Genomic DNA, 21,900 nt, shown 5'->3' with positions numbered 1-21,900 from the left:
CCCGATACCAGCTGTAAGTCAGCCTTTTGAGTATCTTATAATTGATTGTGTGGGTCCATTGCCTCCCTCTAAATCAAGTGCTACTTACTGTTGACAGTGATGTGCCAGAGTACGAGGTATCCAGCTGCGTATCCTTTACGCACGATCACAGCCAGGTCTGTGGTGCGTGCTTTGTCACAGTTTTTTTTTCTATCTTTGGTGTTCCCAGAGTCATTCAGTCTGATCAGGGGTCTAACTTCTCATCCCATTTGTTTGCACAGATTTTAAAACAACTGCACATTAGGCACAACCAGGTCTGCTTACCACGCGCGGAGCCAGGGCGCCTTGGAGAGTTTCCATCAAACGCTTAAGTCAATGTTGCGTGCATATTGTGTCCAGATGAATGGAGACTGGGAAGAGGGTTTGCCCTGGCTGTTGCTGGCTGCTAGGGAGGTTGTCCAGGAGAGCACAGGGTTTAGCCCCAATGACCTTGTGTTTGGTCATACTGTGTGGGGTCCTTTGGCACTTTTACATGACAATTGGAAAGAACCAAAACCTTGCCGAGTATGTCAGTGGCTTTAGGTATAGGCTTTATAAAGCCCAGGAGTTGGCAAAGAACAAGTTGGCATCTGTGCAGGAAAAGATGAAAAAACGCTATGATCGCCAGGAGAGAGTCGTGTTTTTCTCCCGGGAGATCAGGTGCTTGCTTTGTTGCCCATTGTGACCTCTCCATTTCAGGCAAAATTTTCTGGTCCATATTCAGTTGTGAAGAAGGTGTCAGATCAGAACTGTGTGATTGCTACCCCCAAGCGTAGGTCCTCTACTCAGCTCTGTCATGTGAATTTGTTGAAGCCGTATTACACTCGTGCACATCAGTCAGCCGATCAGGAAAAGCAGTTGTCAGGTGTCCGGTCTGCTTGTTTGTCTGTGTCTGCGTCCCCTCATGCTGTGGCAGGGCAAGGGGGGGAGGAATTGTTGGGCCCTGATGAGGCTATACTGTATGGCCGGCTCAAAAATTCAGAGTCTCTGCAGAGTTTGGATGGCTTACTTATTCATTAGTGTTATGGATATTCCATAACTGACCAGGACAACAGAATGTCAAGCTGTACTCTTCTGTTCTCTCAAACAGAAGATAACACATGTTGTTTAATAAACCAGGAGCCTCACAGGCGAACCAAGGCCAGAATGCAGGTCATCATCAGACGCAACAAGACAAACCAAAGATACAGATTTAGGTCATAGGTTTATGATTCGGAACTGACGAACTAGTTTCTATGATTGGCTTAAAGGCTGGTTTTGGACTGTGAGGGTCAGACGAGTTTGGGGACACCGTACGAACAGGAGGTGTCCCTTGAGTCGCTCTCCCTTGCAAGGTTCTTCATTAAAGTTTTCCCAGAATCATCATACGAAGTTTGGTTTGGTCTTCTCTTCTTCAAACTGACAACTGCCAGTGCATCAGCTCCGAAAATCCACAACAATTTGGCGTCACGAACAGGATTTCAACACAACAAAGACGTGGTAAGTGCATAATTTTATTTTATTATTGTGCCTTACCATGTCTGCGTTTGACGAAATCACAAAGAAACTGTGCATCACTTTCACTTTAAAGGTGGTCACAAAGTGAACAAAAAAAAAAAGCAAAAAGCTGATGGTTAAAGAATCTAAACACATGAAAATGTGTTGAAACTGTGCAGTGATAAGCAGGTGCAAAGCATGTGGTTGTGAAGAGGTAAAAAAAGGCAGAGTTGAGTGAGTCTTAACTCCTGCAGTGCCACAAAAGTGGCTGGGATTTCTGGGCTAGCTTCGGGCTACGTCCGGCACAGGGGGACCCACCTGAGGTTTAAACTATAGAAAAGACGTTTTCGGGGTAGGATTTGGCCTATTTCGTTTAAGCCAAGATCGGGGATCATCCACTCTGTGTCCTGTGAGAAATGTTTTCAGACTTGGGATTCTAAGTCCTAGAGTCGGGCGCCGGTAAAAATTTTTTCAAACAATAAACAGTGTACACAAGACGAAGAGTTGCTTCGTCGGTTTGGCTTCAGATCACTGCTATTGCACCAGGAAGAGAGGTGTAAAAAAAGAACTTCGGTGATGCTGGGAAAGTTTTGATGTGTCTGTTTTGTGTTTGATGTGTTTGTTTGTGTGATGTTTTTAATGTAAATGTGTTAAAATGGGCAACAACACGTCTAAAGCAGTGAGTAGAACACAATCTACTACAAAATTAATTCATTCACCAAAACACAAGAGAAAGAACAAATCTGTTTCAGTAGGAAACAAACGCACCAATTCAGAAGTAAAAGGTCAATCTGCCATTGATAAGCTTCCCGAAGCAAACCCCCACACACTCACAGATGCACAATATAGAGCGATGTTTTCTCCACAATCTCCGGCGGGAGTTGTTGGTAGATTGAAAGGATGGACTTTTGTGTTTCCATTTTCTTCCCTTATGAATCAGTGGACAGATGGCGAATGGCCATACGAAGGAGCATTTGATAGAGATAAGCTTCAGATTGCTGAGTACAATGTTAACCCAGATTTTGGAAATCCATCTTGGGATAGTGCGTATATGAAAGATTGTGTAAATGTGTGGTTAACTGTTGCTCGTCAGAGGTGTGGAGTGAGTCTGGATGAAAAAAGAGTTGATCGTTTTTCTGATGAGTTCAGAGCAGCAGTGGAGAACTGTGTTAAATGTGTGACAGCATGTCACTTGCCTATGTTGGAAGCAGAGTTGCAAACCAGAGCTACAGAAATGATGAAAATTAAACAGAGGCATGGTGAGAATGTGAAGGCCATTTCCAAAGCTATCATATACGGTTGGGCAAAACGGCAAACTGATGCTCCCTCTCCACAAACTTTGTTGACCATTGTATCCAAAGCTGGAGTGCCTTTGCAAGAGTCACACACAAACAAAACAATGATTTCAATTTTTCCACAACTTTCACCTTCAAACCCCTTTTCAGCTGCTAACATGACTGATCAAATCATTTCACAACAAGCAAAGACTGACGATGAATTTCTCTTACTAGCCGCAGCTGTTGAGGGACAAAGACTACAGACTGAAGTAGAAAATAGAGAAGAGCAGATAGCAGCTAGAGAAAGGGAAAGAGACAGTCAGGCTGCTAGAGAAAGGGAAAGAGTTAAACAGGAAAAGAAAGATAGAGCCGACGAAGAAAAAGCTAGGAAAGCTGCAGAAAAAGAAAAGAAAGCTAATTTGTCATTCAAACAGGAAAAAAGCCAGAAAAGAAAGGAAAAGAAAAGACATTTAGCTGCCGTTGCTGAAGAAACAGAGATAGACACTCAGGACAGCTCAGGAGAAAGTGAGGTAGAACTTGAGTTACAAGGAGCCAGAGGTAAGGGGGAGGAGTCTGACACAGACCATAGTGACGACACAGAACCTGCAGTCAGGCCAAAGATGACACAGAGACGACCCCACACTGCAAGTAGCAAAACTCAGAGACGAGGTACAACTAGAATGACACATTCACATCTGGAAAGACATACAAGATCGAAAACTAACATTTTAGAGCCCCCTCTAAACATTACATCCACCTCAATAAATGCTCCAAAAATCATGGTTGGCAACACAGCTGTCTGCAAACCATGGACTCCTGCTGAGATAGTTGGAATGACACAAAATGCCCCCAATCCGACCACAAACCCAGATGAATACTGGGGATGGTTAAGATATGTATGCTCTGTGTATAACTGTCTGATACCTGATGTTGAACAATTACTTGCTGGCTCATACAGAACGGAGTGGGATTTGTGCAAAGGTGAATTTCTTTTCCCTGCTCGGACAGAGGATGGCCAGTGGGCTCCTCATAGAACCATGATTGACTGGTTAAATGAAGAAGCAAAAACAGCAATAAGAAAATGTGCACGACAGCGCACTGACTTTAATAAAGTAATTCACTGTGTCCAAGATGCATATGAAACTGTACCTGAGTTTGTTAACAGATTTACACGTACTTGGGATAGCAATGCAGGAATAGGACGAGAAGGAAATGAATATTTTGTTGTTACAACCTTTGTGCAAAATCTAAAACCAAATGTTGCAGCTGCATACAAATTGTCTGTCACCGATTGGCAAACCAAAGACTGGAAAGCAACGGTAAACAAAATGATGGCGCTAGATAGGTGTGAAGTTTTTGCTGAAGACAAATCTGCCTCCTTCCCAAAACAAATGTTACAGCATGCGCGACAGGGGGGTGGACAACAGCATTTCAAAAACAATAACAAGCGAAAACCGGGAAAGTGTCACAAATGTGGGAAAGCGGGACATTGGGCTAATGAGTGTAGAAGTGGTCGTCGTCAGAACAAGCAAAATTACCCATTCCAGGATCACCAAACAAGGAATTTCCAACAAACAGCCCCCCTTGCTTTACCACAACAACAACAACAACCACTACCACCTCCTCCACATGTTGATAATGTGAATCATGGACAATATTACAATCAAGCATAGGGAGGCCATAGAGGGGCAGGATCAGAAAAAACATTTCCCATTCAAGCAGCTGTAATTCGACTTTCAAAAGATCCTTCAGAAGATCCAATAATGCCTGTTGAAGTAAATGGTAGTAGAGTTGACATTATGGTAGATAGTGGGGCCACAATTTCCACTGTTAAAGCTGATGAGCATGTATGTACACCAACACCTAATTTTGTCACCACCGTGGGTGTTTCCGGCGTTCCTGTTGAGCCACTATCACAGAGAGCTAAAATAACTGTTGAAGGTTCAGATGTGCAACATTCTTTCCTGATTTCTGAGAAAAGTCCAATTAATCTCATGGGACGAGATTTACTTTGCAAGCTACATGCCACCATTCAATGCACACCTGATGGATTGTTTTTAAGCCTACCTGATGTGAAGGCTGCTCATGCATTTCAGTTTTTGAAAACTATTGCTGATTGTTTGTATTGTTGGTCATTGACTGATTTTAACATGGCTTCCAGTTTCACAGTATCTAGCATTCAAAAAATTGCTCAAATTTCACCAGCATGTGCAACACAGATGTCTGCCATGAGGCCTGTACTACAGTGTCACTGTACAGCAGCATTTAACCCCCCAGAGGTGTACAAACAATTAGCTGATGTGTTTTTGAATACACAAGAGGGGTTGGAGTGTGAACAATGTTTGTTTGTTGGTCCACAGGGATGTGCAATTCCAATTCGGTTATCTGACGCACAGCGCAAATTGGTTAATGATAAAGATTCATTTCCATACATCACTGTAGCTGTCTCTCCTGGCTGTGACCCACAACAGCTTGAAAGCATGGTGGCACAGTGCCAGGCATTGAGAGGAGCTGCGCAGACTCCTCAAACTCAAACAATAACACACTTGGGCCTTGAGCTGTACATGTTATCTTTAACTGAGCACATCCAGCTACCTCAGAGTAGGTTTGTTTTGCAACAACCACCCCTCCCCACACAGTATGGGCCTCCATCAGAGCTTTCAGAGGTTCCATCTATTTTATGGGATAAACATAAAAACCATGTGGGTTTTGTGAATTCGGCTCCACCTCACGAAGTCACACTCAAACCTGGTGCTAAACTACCAATGGTCAGGCAATACAATTTGCCACACAAGTCAATTGCTGGTATTGAAGGTGTAATTCAGTCTTTACTGGATCAAGGTGTGTTGGTTCAAACAACAAGCCCATGTAACACACCCATTTTACCCATTCCAAAAGCAAACCGCCCAGATGAATGGCGTTTTGTACAAGATTTGCAAGCTATTAATAGTATTGTAGTGCCAACAGCTCCAATTGTGCCAGACACAAATTCGATTTTAGCTTCACTACCATCCAACTCAACACACTACACAGTCATTGATTTGAGTTCAGCTTTTTTCTCAATCCCGTTGCATCCAGATAGCCAGTATCTGTTTGCATTCACATTCAAAGGAAAACAGTACACCTGGCAGCGTTTGCCTCAGGGTTTTGTCGAGAGTCCTACAGTTTACGCAGCAGCAGTGAAACGGGACTTGGATGACCTCCACTTTCCAGGGGGCTCCACTCTCCTACAGTATGCAGATGACCTCCTGATAGCTTCACCATCACAGGAAGCTTGTCGAACGGACTCCATCTTGCTCCTACAGAGACTAGCTGAGTGTGGTCATAGAGCATCACTTGCCAAACTGCAATTTTGTCGGTCTGAGGTGACATACTTGGGTCATGTTTTGAAAAATGGACAGCGCCTGTTGTCACCGGAGAGGTTGAAACTGCTGGTTAACATGCCTCCTCCCACAACCAAGAAACAAATGCTCTCGTTCTTGGGGATGGCGAATTATTGCAGACATTGGATCTTTGCCACACTGCAATCAGCTCCTCCCAAGGTGCAGTGGACTGAGGACATGAACAAAGCTTTTCAGGACCTGAAACATGCTCTCACCTTGGCTCCGGCATTGGGGCTGCCGGACTATCATCAGCCGTTCCATCTGCATGTACATGAACGAGATGGCTTTGCTACAGGCATTCTCGTGCAAAAACATGGGTCTCATTACCGTCCAGTTGCGTACTACTCCTCTCGACTAACCCCTGTGGTTCTTGGCATGCCAGGTTGCTTAAGAGCGGTGGCCGCCGTTGCCATCATGATTGAGAAATCTTCTCCAATTGTACTGGCTCATGACTGTGTTGTGCACGTTCCACATGCAGTACTTCACATCTTGAACACATCTGCTACCCAACACATGACAGCTGCACGTCGTTCAGGCTATGAAGCAATCATTCTTCATAGTCCACACATCACTTTAAAACGCTCACCTCCATTGAATCCAGCTACTCTCCTTCCATTGATTGACACAGATGATGAGCATGATTGCATCACAACTATTGACCTGTGTACATCCCCAAGGCCAGACTTGTTGCAGACACCAATACCCAATTCTGATTTGATTTTTTACACTGATGGTTCAGCTAGCAGACCATCTGATAGCACACATCTAGCTGGCTATGCAGTAGTTAACGATTGGGGGGTAGTAGAGGCAAAAGCACTGCCTCCAGGTACCTCTGCTCAAGCAGCAGAACTGTATGCTCTAACTAGAGCGTGTATTCTTGCTTCTGGTAAGGTGGCTACTATTTACACTGACTCAAGATATGCATTTGGCGCTGCTCATGATTTTGGCCAGTTATGGAAGATGAGAGGTTTTGTGTCATCTTCTGGAAAACCACTACAGCATCACACTTTGGTTAATGACCTGTTAGATGCTATTTTGCGCCCATCTCAGCTTGCAATCATCAAATGTGCTGCTCACACGAATGGAACTGATCCTGTTTCACAAGGAAATGCAATGGCTGACACTGCAGCCAAACAAGCGGCACTTTCCTCTCCCTCTTTGGTACTTCAATGTGCCTCCACACAACCTACCAATCCAATTCCAGTTCCTTCCGCTAATGATGTCGTGACAATGCAAAATCACGCTGATGACAGGGAGCGAAGTCTTTGGTTGCGTAAAGGTTGTAAAGTTGACGCGGAGTCTGGCTTGTGGCTCCACCCTGATGGTCGACCGGTTTGCCCTCGAGCTCTCCTTCATGTACTGGCACGTGTGACGCATGGTCCAGCGCATGTTGGAAGAGGGGTGATGAATGATGTTATTCGCTCACAGTGGTTTGCTCCAGGCATTACTCAAGTTTCACAAACACTTGTGGATAGTTGTATGATATGTCAACAGACCAGAAAAAAGAATAGCACAGTGAAACATGACCACTTAGAACCCCCATCAGGTCCTTTTGTAAATATGCAAATAGATTTTGTACATATGCCAAGCTCACAAGGCTTCAAATACTTGCTAGTCATAACCGACAGGTTCTCGAAGTGGGTAGAAGCTTTTGCAACGAAAAAAGAAGATGCAAGAACAGTTGTAAAGTGTCTGCTAAAAGAGGTAATCCCTAGGTACGGAGTGCCGCAGGGAATAGATAGCGACAGAGGTCCAGCTTTTGTGTCAAAAATCACTCAGGGACTGTCAGAAATCTTAGGATTTAAGTGGCAGTTACATGTTCCTTATCATCCACAGAGTTCAGGTCAAGTTGAGAGAATGAATGCAACTATCAAAGACAGATTGACCAAAACAGTCCTAGCCACAGGCCTGAAATGGCCTGATGCACTGCCGATTGTGCTGTACTCCATTCGGAGTGCACCAAGTGCAACTACAGGACTGAGTCCTCACGAGGTGCTGATGGGAAGACCAATGTCCACAGGGACAAGTCCCCCACTGACACCACACAAAGCTACTCTGCTTTGGACGGATGAGTTCATGACTGAGTATGTGAAAAGACTAACAGAGATTTTGAGAAAGTATCATTTACAGGTGGCTGACAGACTCCCCAAACCATCGGAAGAACCAATTCATTCCTTTCGAGAAGGTGACCTGGTATTAATCAAATCTCTGGAAAAAGTGTCTTTGTCTCCTAGGTGGAAAGGTCCATACCAGGTGCTGCTGACTACTAGGACGGCCCTGAAGGTCGAAGGCAGAGCAGAATGGATCCACGCCACAAGGTGCAGACTGGCCCCCCCAACCACTGGCGGAGGAGAGCAGAGCCCTGGCAGGTAACCGGATGGTTACTCCTTTTTTCTCTCCTGTTTAGTAGGTTCGGGCAGGGGACAGGTCAAGTCGGTCCAAATGAGAGAGAGACAGGAGTCTCTCTGATTCCAGGCGAAGGAGAGCGGAAAGGCTTTCCTTCTCATGACACAGTCGGTGCCATGAACCCAGTGCCCCATGGACAGGGGCGCCCTTTGCAGAATGATCCAGAAAATGCAGACCAAGAGCCAGATCTTGGACATACGGACAAATCAATGAGCCCATTGGGACTCTACAACACTGTAAGTCCTGACAAAACAGTGAGATACATTGACAATGCTGCAATGAGAGAGTCTGAAGAAAAAGAGTCAGAAAAGACTGATGGACATATTTTACCAGCTCTCTCCCGAGTTAAACGAATTGTGAATTCTATTGTTTTTAAATGTCCTATTGAAAATTGATGAAAATGAAGAGGATCACTCCAGGAGGATGGATTCCACATCACCATGCATCGTATGTGCTAGTAACCTCTCCATGGTGATGGCCCTCTACTGTACGCAAAGTGCATGGGTTGAAGACTTCACTTTGTGATTGATTTGTTTTATTGTTATGATGTAATCAAATGTTTGTATGACTCCCCTTTAAGTTGCTAGGATTTCATCTAGTAAGAGGCAGGAAGTGTCTTGTCTTAGGTTGTTTGCGCATGTGACTGGTGACCTCTGTCAATGACCTCCTTTAACGCTTTGGTGTTCTAGGAGATCTTCTTTGAGGATTTGCCTCACTACTGCCCCTGGTGGTTGGAAGACAGAACTCATGGGTCACATGACAGTTGTTTTAAAGGGGTACATAAGAGGGGTTTTTTATCTAATTTACTGATTGTTTGCTTTTATTGTTATTGCATTATGTGTTTAAATGATTGTGTTTTGATGATTTTACTTTTGATTTTGTTCAATGCAATTGTTGATTCTTGTATTACTTTTGTGTGAGAATTGTTATCTGTTGTGCGGATGTTGTTTCTACTCTGTTTGTGCCCTTACAGTCCACCAGTCCAGTCATAAATTGGTAATTTGTATTGATCTTTTGATCAATAAGAGGGGATTGTTATGGATATTCCATAACTGACCAGGACAACAGAATGTCAAGCTGTACTCTTCTGTTCTCTCAAACAGAAGATAACACATGTTGTTTAATAAACCAGGAGCCTCACAGGCGAACCAAGGCCAGAATGCAGGTCATCATCAGACGCAACAAGACAAACCAAAGATACAGATTTAGGTCATAGGTTTATGATTCGGAACTGACGAACTAGTTTCTATGATTGGCTTAAAGGCTGGTTTTGGACTGTGAGGGTCAGACGAGTTTGGGGACACCGTACGAACAGGAGGTGTCCCTTGAGTCGCTCTCCCTTGCAAGGTTCTTCATTAAAGTTTTCCCAGAATCATCATACGAAGTTTGGTTTGGTCTTCTCTTCTTCAAACTGACAACTGCCAGTGCATCAGCTCCGAAAATCCACAACAATTAGGAGGTTGCCAAGTGCGATCAACTAGTTGATTTCGTCTTCCATGTCTGTTTGGTGATACACCTACTCGCACTCATTTGATTGAGCACGATATAGATGTTGGGGATGCCAAACCTATTAAGCAGAGGTAGCTGGGCATCACCTTGCTTGCTTGTTCCAAAGTCCAATAATACTCCTAGGTTTTGTTCAGACTTTCGTAAAGTTAATAATGTCACAAAACCGGACTCTTTTCCACTTCCCCGTATGGAAGACTGTATTGATCAAGTCGGCTCGGCTAAGTTTGTTAGCAAGTTTGACCTTCTGAAGGGCTACTGGCAGGTTCCATTGTCTGAAAGAGCATGTGAGATTGCTGCATTTATTACACCCACAGGGTTGTACTCTTATAATGTGATGCTTTTTGGATTGCGGAATGCGCCAGCAACCTTTCAACGGTTGATGAACAGGGTTGTTGGAGATCTGGAAGGTTGCTCGGTGTATCTTGATGATGTGGTCATCTATTCTGATGACTGGGATGTCCATCTTGACCGCATTGAGAGGTTGTTTGACCACTTGTCTCATGCACATTTGACTGTTAATCTTGCCAAGTGCAAGTTTGCGAAGGCCACAGTCTCTTATTTGGGTCGTGTGGTGGGGCAAGGCAGAGTGTGTCCCGTGCGTGCGAAAGTGCAGGCTATTGATGACTATGCTCCACCCACAACTAAGAAGGAGCTCATGCGTTTTTTTTGTGATTAGTTGGCTATTATCGTTGCTTTTGTAGGAACTTTTCTTCTGTTGTTGCGCCTCTCACTTATGTGTTGAAAGCTAAGGCCAAATATGTGTGGTCCTCAGAGTGTCAGAAGGCTTTTGAAAGTGTTAAAGCCCTCATCTGTAACGCTCCTGTTTTGGCTGCTCCGCAGTGGGAGAAACCATTCAAACTGGAAGTGGATGCCAGTTTTGTGGTTGCAGGGGCCGTGCTGCTACAGCCTGATGACTTAGGAGTGGATAAGCCAGTTTCTTTTTGTTCAAGGAAATTTAATAAACATCAGCTGAATTACTCAGTCATTGAAAAGGAAACGCTAGCCTTGATTTTGGCTTTGCAGCATTTCAGTGTGTATGTTAGCTCTGTCCCTGTTATGGTCTTTACAGATCACAATCCTTTAACATTCTTGAGTTCCTTACAGTGCCCTAACCAGAGGCTGATTCGCTGGGCTCTGATGCTCCAGTCCTGTAACTTTAGATATTCGTCATATCAAGGGGCGGGACAATGTGGTGGCAGACGCATTGTCTCGGGCTCCCTGTGAATGATGTCCTTTTTTTTAATGTGGTTATTTTGCTCTGTTTGGTTCCATCATCTTGTTGTTTTCTCTTTCTTTCCTCTTAATCAGCTTCCAGGATCCAGTTGCTGAGGATTGAGGGGGGAATGACAGGGTTATTAGGGAACAAACGGTGAGGTGTTATATGCACTATATATACACACACACCACAGTAGGAGTATTAATACTTAATTATTTAATTACCTCATTATTTGGGGTACCACCTCCTTTCTGGTTAGGATTTGTTAGCACCAGGATGAAGCACTAACCCTTGTCCAATTTAATCAATGAATCAGTCTCATGATCGTAAGTTCTTGTTCCAGTGACCTCTGTTAACTGCAGCTCAAAGAAACAGCCAAACACTTTTATGATAAATGAAGACATTTATTAATAGCTAAACGTCTTGAAGATAAAGAATAGATAATATACAGAAAATAATAAATAAAAAGAAAGTAAAATAAATAAGGTCTGAGAATGATAATAAAAATAATAAAGTTATTCAGCAAGAGTGGCTCGAAGTGTGTGACTCGAGGCTTAACGTATTGCATTGGGGAATGGTAAGGGAAAGCTAATTCAACTTCTCTAAATAAACTCTTAATTTTAACGTAACCCTTGATCACAAAGCCATGTTATGCCTTACTGTTGACGTGTCTTGTCGTGGTAGAGGCATCATCTTGGCAGGTCCAGCATTGTTGCAGTCAGAGAGCCTGTATCAGCTGTGGCTGAGGCGCATCTCAGTAGATGCAGATGCGTTGCATGCCAGTAAAGAATCAAACCGTTTCAGTTTTTATAAGTTAGAATAAACAAGGGAGGAGTTTGGGTGTGTTCCACGCCGGATTATTGATGAATATTCAATTTCTTTGTTCTAGGGGCTCCAAGCCCACAGCCTGCGCCTCCTGAATTAAAGGAAACGGTCCTGTCAGCTTGTATCATATTTATAAAACCATTCTAAAACAGTTAAGCAGTTTACATGATTCATAAGTCAGTTCTTCTAATAACAAACATTAACCTTCATATTAACACTTCATGATGTCTAAGCATATAACGTTCATTGATTCAACTTTCTCAAACTATTTACACATCTTAAACCATCTACTGAAATAAAGTTTAGTACTTTAGTGAAAGGAAATAAAGTTAGGCAACACTTATGTGATTAGATTACTTTCAGAAACATATTTAAATATAAGTTGACATAATTGACTTCATAATATAAAAACATTCAATGTGACTATTGTTTAACAATAAAATAAACTTTAAACTCAAATCCTTCAAATATTATCTTTACATTCCTATTATTTTAGAAACGTCATTCTTTCAACCAAACTACTCGTCTAATTTAACTACTAAAATATGATTGTCTGAAGTTAATAGATCACAAGTTAAACACTTAAAATGCAAATACATGGTTATCAAACATTTATTAACTCTTCACATAAGGGAATTTAACTCTTGTCAATAAAGGAGCAGTATTGTTACCTGTAGTATAAAAGAATAATAAAATCTAAGTCTTATATCTCTTTAGTTGGTAGTCATACACCTATGAAAGTTACAACTGACTTACTCGCATCACAGAAGTGATGCAGCTCAGCAGTCCTTATAGGTCCAAAACTTGCAGGCTTCATGCACCTGTCCACTTCAAATCTGCATAGCTGATCCACTTCTGTGATCCATTTTTGCCATAGCTTTGATAGCTCCTCTGGGATAATGTCATCGCATCCACATTTTTCAACACCGAGCCTCTGTATGATTTGCTTGGCTTTGAAGATAAAGGGTGAAAGGAAACCCAGTGGGTCATAGTTATAAATGACTATAGAAAGGATTGCTCGTCTTGTAGGAGCTCTGCTTTTGACAGTAACCTTTAAGGTAAATTTCTCTCTTTGGATACTCCACTGGATACCCAGCACTCTTTCAAGAGGTGGTTCCTCTTTGTCCAAATCAAGCTGGCTCTGTGACTTTCAGGAACAGTTATGAGTACTTCACAGCTGTTGCTCATCCATTTGCTTAGAGTAAAGCCTCCTTGAGAGCATGCTTCCCTGAGGTCCTTTGCCAGCTTAATTGCTTGACTCACAGAAGCAACAGACTTGAGACAATCATCAACAAAGAAATCACCTGAAAATAAGAATTGCTGTGCTTTCATTACCATAGAATTAGCGGTTTATATCTACAGAGGGAGTGGGTCCTCTTCTGTGGAGCCCACCATGTTGCACCGCCATGTTTCTACAGTAGCCCAGAACAGACGAACCAAATACTGGCTCTAGAGAGGACCTTTTGCAGTTTTGTGGCCATTGTAGGTTCTCCTACATGCTTGGAAGGGGAGGGTGAGGGGAGGTATTCAGTTTGTTGCAATCTGCAACCTCACCGCTAGATGCCACTAAATCCTACACACTGCACCTTTAACAAACTGCAGTATTCCATGGAAGGTCAATACAGGTAACAAAAAATAAAAACTAATGAAATAACACAAAACTATAATAATAGGGGGCACTGTCTACATCAAACAGAATCATGTTTAACACTGCAGGAAAAGGAGTGCCACTTCTCTCTCTCTCTATTCAGCCATTGCTAATCAGAAAAATATATTAGCTGCAGGAAAAAGGGGATGACAAACCCATGACGTTTTCCACATTTTCCTGCTAGAAAAAAAAACAAAAATTAAAAACAAAATAAAAAATGAAAATTAATGAAAAAACACAAAACTAAAATAACCTCCTGGGAATTAAAGTCAAATGGTGTTTTATTACCCCTAAACTCATGATGCTTCACTGCTGGAAAAATACAGTTGACACCTCTGTTTATTTCATCCAATACAAACAAAATCACTCCTATAATTTAACAAACTGCTGTGCCCATGTATGGCACTTCCATACCCATATATGGTCAAGACAAGGGCAAATGGCCGAGAAATTAAGAGGGATAAAAGGAGAAGGAAGGAGGGGGGCTTTCTTGACACCCCTGTTTTACAACATACACACACACACACACACATACACACCCATACTGAGATATACACACAGAACTACACACACGTGCGTATGCGCTCACGTGCATGCATGTGAAAAAAAGTGTGTCTTACATACCACTAACAAGAAAACTACAAGATCTCAAAAGAGTACAATTTAATGAGCTAAAAAACTGCTCAAAAACTCAGAAAAGTGAACAGAGAAGTAAAAGTAAAAGTAAAAAAAACTGACAACCCCCCCCCCCCCGCCAAAACTTGAACTCCCCTCAGAGTTACATATCCTTTAATATAGCTGCAGCTGAGGGAGGTCTTCACAATTTTTGTCCTATCAGAAATTTACACAATATACTATTTATATTTAAATTCAAAGCATTTCTGTGGCATTTTTTCATTTTTTGAATGAACTCTTGACCCCTGCTCTCTCCTAACAATAGCCTTAGCATTACTGTTATTATTTGGAAACTGTGGAGGAGTTGAAGGACTGTATGTTTGGTAGGAAGGCAGGATCATACCGGTTAGTCAGTAAAAACACACAGAGCAGGATTCAGAGTTTTAACTTTAATCAAGAAAATCTGATTTACAGCATTACAAGAAATTCAATGGCTCCACTCTTTCTCAGTAAATCCTTACTTCATTTCATTATTTAGAAGGATATGATTAGGTGGATATGATGAACTGAACCCAGGGCAGCAGATTGATGTGTTTTTAATAGTTTTCGGACAACAACAGAGGTCTACGGCACAGAGGAATAAGATGTATCCTGTTTTGGATAAACGCAATACTTATAATTAGATCAATTCATTGTTGGTGTGGCTCTGCCCACGAGATTTGTTGATAATAAGAAAAATATAGAAAATTACCAGCCTTATCCTTTAAGGCTGAAGTAAAGGTTTGATCTTTGTAATGTTTGCTGGAAAAGGCAGGACTGAAATTTAACATGGATATGATACTGGATTTAAAATTCTGGGCAAGCAGGCAACTAAATTTAAATAATTTTGCATAACAGTATCTGGACCAAGAAAATTAATTTTTGTTTTATCATAGTTAAGTTATAGAAATATATTAAACATCATTTCTTTTATTGCTCTAAGGCAGTTTTGGATTGTGTCTAACTTCATAGAGTTATTGTGATTAAAAGAGAGATGCAGCTGTCTTGTTAGCATAACGCTGATAAATGATATGAAAGCAAAAATTGATGCAGCAGAGAACAGAAATGGACCAAAAACTGAACCAACAGACTCATGAATTAGGAGTTTTCATCAAGTTACTCACTACTCAAGTAGTCTTCACTAATTAGATATTCTTTTCATCTGCACTGCAAGTACTTATTTTGACAGGTACTTTTACTTCAAAATAATTATCTACTTGTTACTTACATATAAGTAACAACACCACTGTTTTGAGTTACTTCAAATAACTCTAGTAAGAAATGTATCATTATGTAAATAGATGTATTTGTTACTGAACCAGGCAGGATTATTATTAGCTAACTTTTTTTACTAGGATGCTGCGGTTATGGTTAAAATAATTATTTACCAAGCTAAAACATTCAAAATGTAAAAGACATCTCACTGTCTAAATGAGTGAGAAGATGATAGATGTATTTGGCTTATTCACACACACTACATGTGTCTTTTGCTGTTTTGTTAGTTTATCTTTGTTCTAATAGACGATAAGAGTAAAGAGTCCAAACAGCAAAGGGATCACATTCAGTTTGACAGACCAGGCTGAGTTACAGAAGCTGCTTCCACAACATTTTGGTGCACGAAGGATTTTAGAATCAGTTATCGGTTTAGGCAGGAACTTCAAGAAACGAGCAACTTCACAGAGGTTTGCAGAGACACATCCAAAGGTATGAAATGTTTTGCCCTCCGCATCTACCCCTGTGGATGACAAAATCATTGTTAGAACACAGTTTTTAAAAGTTGTTTTTTTTTATTATTATTATTATTTAATCAGCAGGAAATGGCCACTTTGAAGGCAGCGATAATGTGTTTTGAGGCACAAAATGATCATGAGGACTCACTGGTTGCATTAATGCAGTGGTCCTGCTCTCCCACACACTTTACTGCCTTGTTACATACAGCAGAAGATAGATCATCACAGGTGGAACATGTTAGGTTGTTTTCTGTCAGAACAACACCAGGGTCTGAAACAGAACAGGAGACATGGCAGAAAATGTAAAAGACACAAAGTGACTTATTGTTCTTCATTGTGACCAACATTAGACTGATACTACATGTGAATGTGATTTTGTGTCTTTAAAAAGGGAAACTTTTCTCTTTACTTACAAGAAATGGCTTGACTGTTGCAGCGATCTGTGTTGCACACATGAACAGATGCAGCCTTACTTGCAAAACCAACATTGTATGAAAGTATGTGCATTCCTTCACTGAAAATGGAGGATGGCAAACACATCCTGACAGTGCCCTCTACGGATTTCCCAAACGTAGCTCCTGTAAAGTGGAACAAACCAAACACTGTAATGCAGAAATCACATTTAAAACTGAGTAAGTGAATGACATTAAGAAAAAAATCCTTTTTACAGATACCTTGTCCGGCAAGAGTTGCACACCGCTCAGTAGAGTCACACTGACGTAAGTACTCTTGTTTTATTTCAGCCCCATGACCAACATAACACTCAACAGCTTCAGCTGCAATTTATGAAAGAAATCAAGGTGAGTTGAACAATCAACATAAATCCTGTTTGTCATATAAACACAGATACAGTATGCAAAGTTAATCTGATGAGAGACAACCTCAAATTACAACACACTATGGCAAAAAAGGTATTTAAGTCAAAGTAAATCCAATAAATTCTTCTTAACAAACATATTAAATATCAGAAATCAGTCATCAAATTAAATGGCTGCAGCCTTTAGATGTACAGTTTTCTGTCATGGTGACGTCTGCATTATCTCGCTTTCTAAAAATGTTGAAAGAATGAAACGACACTATGTAAAATGATGTTAACTGGGACATTTCTGTGGCCAATAAAGAAAAACTTATGTTTGGGGAAAGATTGTGGTTTTGTTTCAGTGTTGAAAAAGTAAACATGTCCTGTTCTTCAAGTCTGTGTTGATGTTTTTATTATTTAACCAAGACCATCATCTTTCCTTTATCTTAACAAAGTGCTTTGAGTCCCTAAACATAACTATAACTATGTTACTATAAAAAATATTAATCATGCTTCAGTTGAAATGAGTGAATATTGTAGGAAAAACAAATTAAAATATGTTGACAGTGAACTTTTTGTAACTTGATAGCTCCATAAGATGTTTCTTCATTATGCTGATAAAAACTAAATCTGTGCAGCATGAAGTTTATCTCTACACATATTTTCTGTTGCAAATTAGTCTTTTTAATATTTTATATTAGTTTGTAGATTTCTCTGGTTACCAGATGGTATAAAACAAAACATAAATGATGATGATGATGAACCTGAACTTGAATATAAGTCAGCACCTGGCAGACAAACAACAGAGGTGAAAAAATTAGGAGAATTATGAACTACCTGACATGACAGCTACCTGCAGAAATGCTGTTTTAAGAGTGAGTGAGGTTACCTGTGCTGGAGAGTGTCCAGATGAGAGTGAGAGACAGGATCAGCTTCATCATGATGAGTAAATCTGCAGATTACAGGAAATATTTTATCTAGTGTTTAAAAAGAGGAAGTTACTTGACACACTTGAATACCAGGGTTATTATTTCACTTTCAAAGCAGCAAAATTAATGAACTTTCTTGCTTTAAACAGCTGCAATACACAGTTCAACAAGACATCAACTCCTCGTCTTTTCCACCTGCAGTAATGTCTGGATGAACACTGATAACAGCTACACTTCAGTACAGAAATGAGAAGACATGATACACATCAGCAAATGAGTTGAACAGAATCAAATGCAACTATAACATTATTAAATAACTATCATAAATTATTATAATGAAACATCAAAACAAAATAAAACAATTTCTTCAAGGCATCAAAAAGAACATCAGCCTTGAGCGTCATATCAATAAAATTTCAGAATTATTTTAATAAAACTCACCCAGTCAAAATTCAACACTCCCAGTTCATCAGCAGAAAAAGAAACACTTACAAAAATGTGTTGAATTTGTTTTGAAATGTCTCCAAGATAATCGTTACTCTAAACTGAAAATTGTCCCAGAAGAAACATCTGTTCCTCTTCTCTGGTCAGAATGACACTAACACTTCACTTATACCTCCACCAATGACGTCTCAACCTCTTCACTGTTTTTTCACAGCCTAAGGGCACAGTTTCACTTCTCTACATGATACTGACAACATAAATTTTTTCTCAATTTTTTTTTTGGGGGGGGGGCATTATAAATTCTGCTTCAGATCAGCTTCATCATGATGAGTAAACCTGCAGATTACAGGAAATATTTTATATAGTGAGCCTGTGTTTAAAAAGAGGTTTCTGAGCACCCTTGAATACTAATGGTATTTTTTTCACTTTCAAAGCAGCAAAAATAATAATTAATAATAATTAATTAATTAATCTATTACATTATTGTTAATTATGTAAGTATAATTTCTTTAAAAAGAACATATTATTTTAAAAAATTTGAAAATGAAAAATTGCAAAATAAATGACTGTACAAAAAGACACAACTAAACAGTAGGTTTGATTTTATAATCTAGAGCTATTCAATGGAAAAATATTTCCAAATGTTTCACAATTTTTAAGCTACTGTTTATTAGCATAATGTTGGGAAAAATTATTATGACAATATTTTGAAAAAATCCAATTCCATAAAAAAATATTGGATCATAAAACATTGTCAACATTCAGAAGTGAAAGTCTGATACTGATAACAGCTACACCTCAGTACAGAAATGAGACATAATACACATCGCAACAATAATATTATTAAATGACTATCATAAATTATAATAATGAAAAAATGTTAAAAATACTCACCCAGTCAAAATTCAACACATCCAGTTTGTCAATAGAAAAAGGAAAACTTATCAAAACATGTTGAATTTGTCATCAAATGCCTCTTAAGATAATCGTTACTCTAAACTGAAAATTGTCCCAGAAGAAGCGTCTGTTCTTCTTCTCTGGTCAGAATGAAACTAACACTTCTAAAACTGTTCCATTTATACCTCCATCAGTGACGTCTCAACCTTTTCACTGTTTTTTTTCACAGCCTAAAGACACAGTTTCACTTCTCTACATGTTACCGACAACATAATATCAGTGATTTGGTTACATACAACGTACTGAGCAAAAAGTGTCACTAAAAATGCAGGTGTCCCTCCCCCCCTTCTTGTACCAAGAAGAAGCATAAAAAGTGATGTTCATATGAACAATGTTTAAAGTGGCAGCAGGAAGTTGTGTGAAATCAAATAGCTTCAACAAGCTACGCACTCTTTCACTGATCTTTATTTTCTGTTTCATTACTTCCTGCACTGTCATTGAGGTAAATCATCTGCAAAACACTCACTGATCAGAATTTTGTTTCTGGTGAGCGCACGATAATAATGGAAGGTAATCGATACAGATGAACATATTAACATTTTAAACAGCTCGGATCTTCTTTCATCTGGATTTTGCTGCCTGGACTGTGGGACGATAATGTTACTATAAAACTATAAAAGTGAGATTTCAAAAAGAGGAAATTACACTCTTGACCTTATCAGTGTTGCCATAGAAGCTGATGTCTACAGACATTAATATGTTAACCTACCAGAGTGATCTTATACACTGCTACTAAGATCAGACACTGCATCAGTATGAAGTGATCAGTCAAACTGCTTGTAATTATTAGCTATTATACATTTATTCATATTACATTTCTATGGAAACAGCTTGGGGTCAAGTTTACTGGCTATCAACTGTTGAAAAGAAAATGCCACACATAACTACAGTATGTGTAGTGCTAAGCTACAAGAAAGATAGCTCACTGCTTTCAGTTTCTTCTGCAGTTTCTTCACTTCCAGTGGAGTTATTGAGCGGAAATACTGACAGCACCACTCTGCCATTGCAACTACATTGTGGTCAGAAGGAGTATTATCCAAGCAGGTCATTCCGGGTCTGAAAAGTGAAGCCATGGATGTATAATAAGAGCTGGATACCGGACTAAAAATGGCTCCCATTCAGTCCTATAGGAATTGCTCTGCTGGCGCATACGCCAAAAAAAGTTTCTATCTTCCAGGTTTGCTTGCGCATTGTGTGGTCCACTGATTATGCGCAGTAGTGTCCCCGCCCGGGAGTTCCCATTCAGCCCAGAGACTTTACATCATTTACAAATATAAAACCTCCATGGATCAAAAGTTCATAATAGGAAATAGAAAGAGTCATAATTGATGTTGTTTGCAGTTTGAGGTGTCCTGTCAACAGTTTTATAGACGTCTCTTTTACAATGGTGGTCTATGGGGAAAATTTTTTGGGTCTGCAGGGGAATTTTTCTGTTGCAATACCGTGAGTGACCACTGAGAAAAATTGGCTGCAAAGCTGAGCTGCAGCACCCTATCTAGCTCATAGTTTGTGGATTCAAGTTTGCCATTTTGACCGTCGCTATCTTGGAATTTTGGAGCTAGAAGTGATGAGAAGTGATCATATTTAGATGGGAAGGTGGAGCTTACCCTAATGCTAGCTGCTAGCTTGGTTAGCATGGTGGATTTAGACTTTAGAGTCTTTTCGCAAGTGAAAAATAGGCTTAAAATCACTAACACAAAATGTACTCACCAGAAGAAACTAACAAAGAAACTAGCGATTGAGACCATAAACTAATTAGGAAAATGTTTACTGAGGTAATCAGTCGAGTGAGAAGTAGGGTCATTTTTGCATAGACTTCCACACTTTTTTTTGGAGCCAGTGGAGTTGCCCCCTGATGGCCATTAGAGAGAATGCAGGTTAAGGCACTTCCACATTGGCTTTACTTTTCAAACTCGGAGCTACCTGATTGTTTTTAATAGTCCTAGTGATGGAAAAGTTCTAAGACTAATGAAATGTGTGGCTGGTTTAGATTCTTCTGAATTGTCAGATTTAGTAAACAATTGAGTCTCAAGATGGTTTCTTTTTGTTTTTTTTAATCAAGATATAAAATTGTTACTGTTTTCATACACATTAAAAGTGTGTTTTTTCATGTATGTGCAGTGTGAAATTATATTTTTCTGCTATTGTCCTGTCTCTTCTGTTCTCTGTTGTGCTGCTTTTGTGTTTCTTCTCATGCTCCTCCTGACTTCTATTCTCACAGATTCCACTGATGCTGTATTAATGTTGATAATGTTTGTTTTACTCATCTTATTCAACAAAGGACATTATATGTTAAAGTAAGTAATAATTCAGTCATTTCATTTAGTGTGTGGGAAAAGTATAACAAGGCAGGTTATGCATCAATAATTTAAAAGAGACAACTCTTAATAATGAGGTCTTTTGCTTTTGATGCATGTATGTGTTGAAAAATATATACATATACATATATACACGCACACACACACATATATGTGTGTGTATATATGTATGTACATGGGATGTATGGAGTAGAATAGTTTCTGTCTTATATATATATATATATATACACACACACATATGGCCGTAGAAATATATATATGTCAAAGGAAAATGTATGTATGTGAACTTTAGACTCTCATACAGGCTGGGA

General features: G+C 40.0%; 2 protein-coding genes and 2 long non-coding RNA genes across 10 annotated transcripts in view; 2 read left to right on the top strand and 2 right to left on the bottom strand.

Annotated features, from left to right (window-relative positions):
* The window catches only part of LOC122988678, a 177,704-nt gene that overhangs the window by 116,766 nt on the left and 39,038 nt on the right, over window positions 1-21,900 (bottom strand). The gene's annotated exons all lie outside the window — the stretch shown is intronic.
* The window catches only part of LOC122988685, a 142,705-nt gene that overhangs the window by 114,769 nt on the left and 6,036 nt on the right, over window positions 1-21,900 (top strand). The gene's annotated exons all lie outside the window — the stretch shown is intronic.
* LOC122988669 (protein NYNRIN-like) lies at window positions 1,343-9,406 on the top strand. 4 transcript variants are annotated; one of them, XR_006404851.1, is made up of 3 exons: window positions 1,343-3,440; window positions 4,776-8,796; window positions 8,967-9,406. XR_006404851.1 is itself a non-coding variant. In XM_044361168.1 (3 exons), exons 1-3 carry the CDS (start codon window positions 2,150-2,152, stop codon window positions 8,525-8,527), a joined length of 5,013 nt encoding a protein of 1,670 aa, XP_044217103.1. In that variant the 5' UTR covers window positions 1,343-2,149; the 3' UTR covers window positions 8,528-8,942. The 4 variants fall into 4 exon arrangements, 3 of the variants coding, with proteins under 3 accessions (XP_044217103.1, XP_044217102.1, XP_044217104.1); XM_044361168.1 differs by lacking the exon at window positions 8,967-9,406 and having other exon boundaries at window positions 1,343-3,047; window positions 3,078-3,440; window positions 4,776-8,942; XM_044361167.1 differs by lacking the exon at window positions 8,967-9,406 and having other exon boundaries at window positions 4,776-8,942.
* On the bottom strand, window positions 16,824-19,219 carry LOC122988691. Its single transcript, XR_006404861.1, has 4 exons — window positions 19,209-19,219; window positions 18,651-18,684; window positions 17,831-17,893; window positions 16,824-16,918 (listed from the first exon to the last, which is right to left on the bottom strand). It is a non-coding gene; the product is annotated as an uncharacterized LOC122988691 (long non-coding RNA).

The sequence above is a fragment of the Thunnus albacares genome, chromosome 9, assembly GCF_914725855.1.
Source record: "Thunnus albacares chromosome 9, fThuAlb1.1, whole genome shotgun sequence".
In the NCBI taxonomy this organism is placed as follows: domain Eukaryota; kingdom Metazoa; phylum Chordata; class Actinopteri; order Scombriformes; family Scombridae; genus Thunnus; species Thunnus albacares.
The sequence above is the reverse complement of the archived record's forward strand: the minus strand, read 5'-3'. Positions and strand labels throughout refer to the sequence as shown.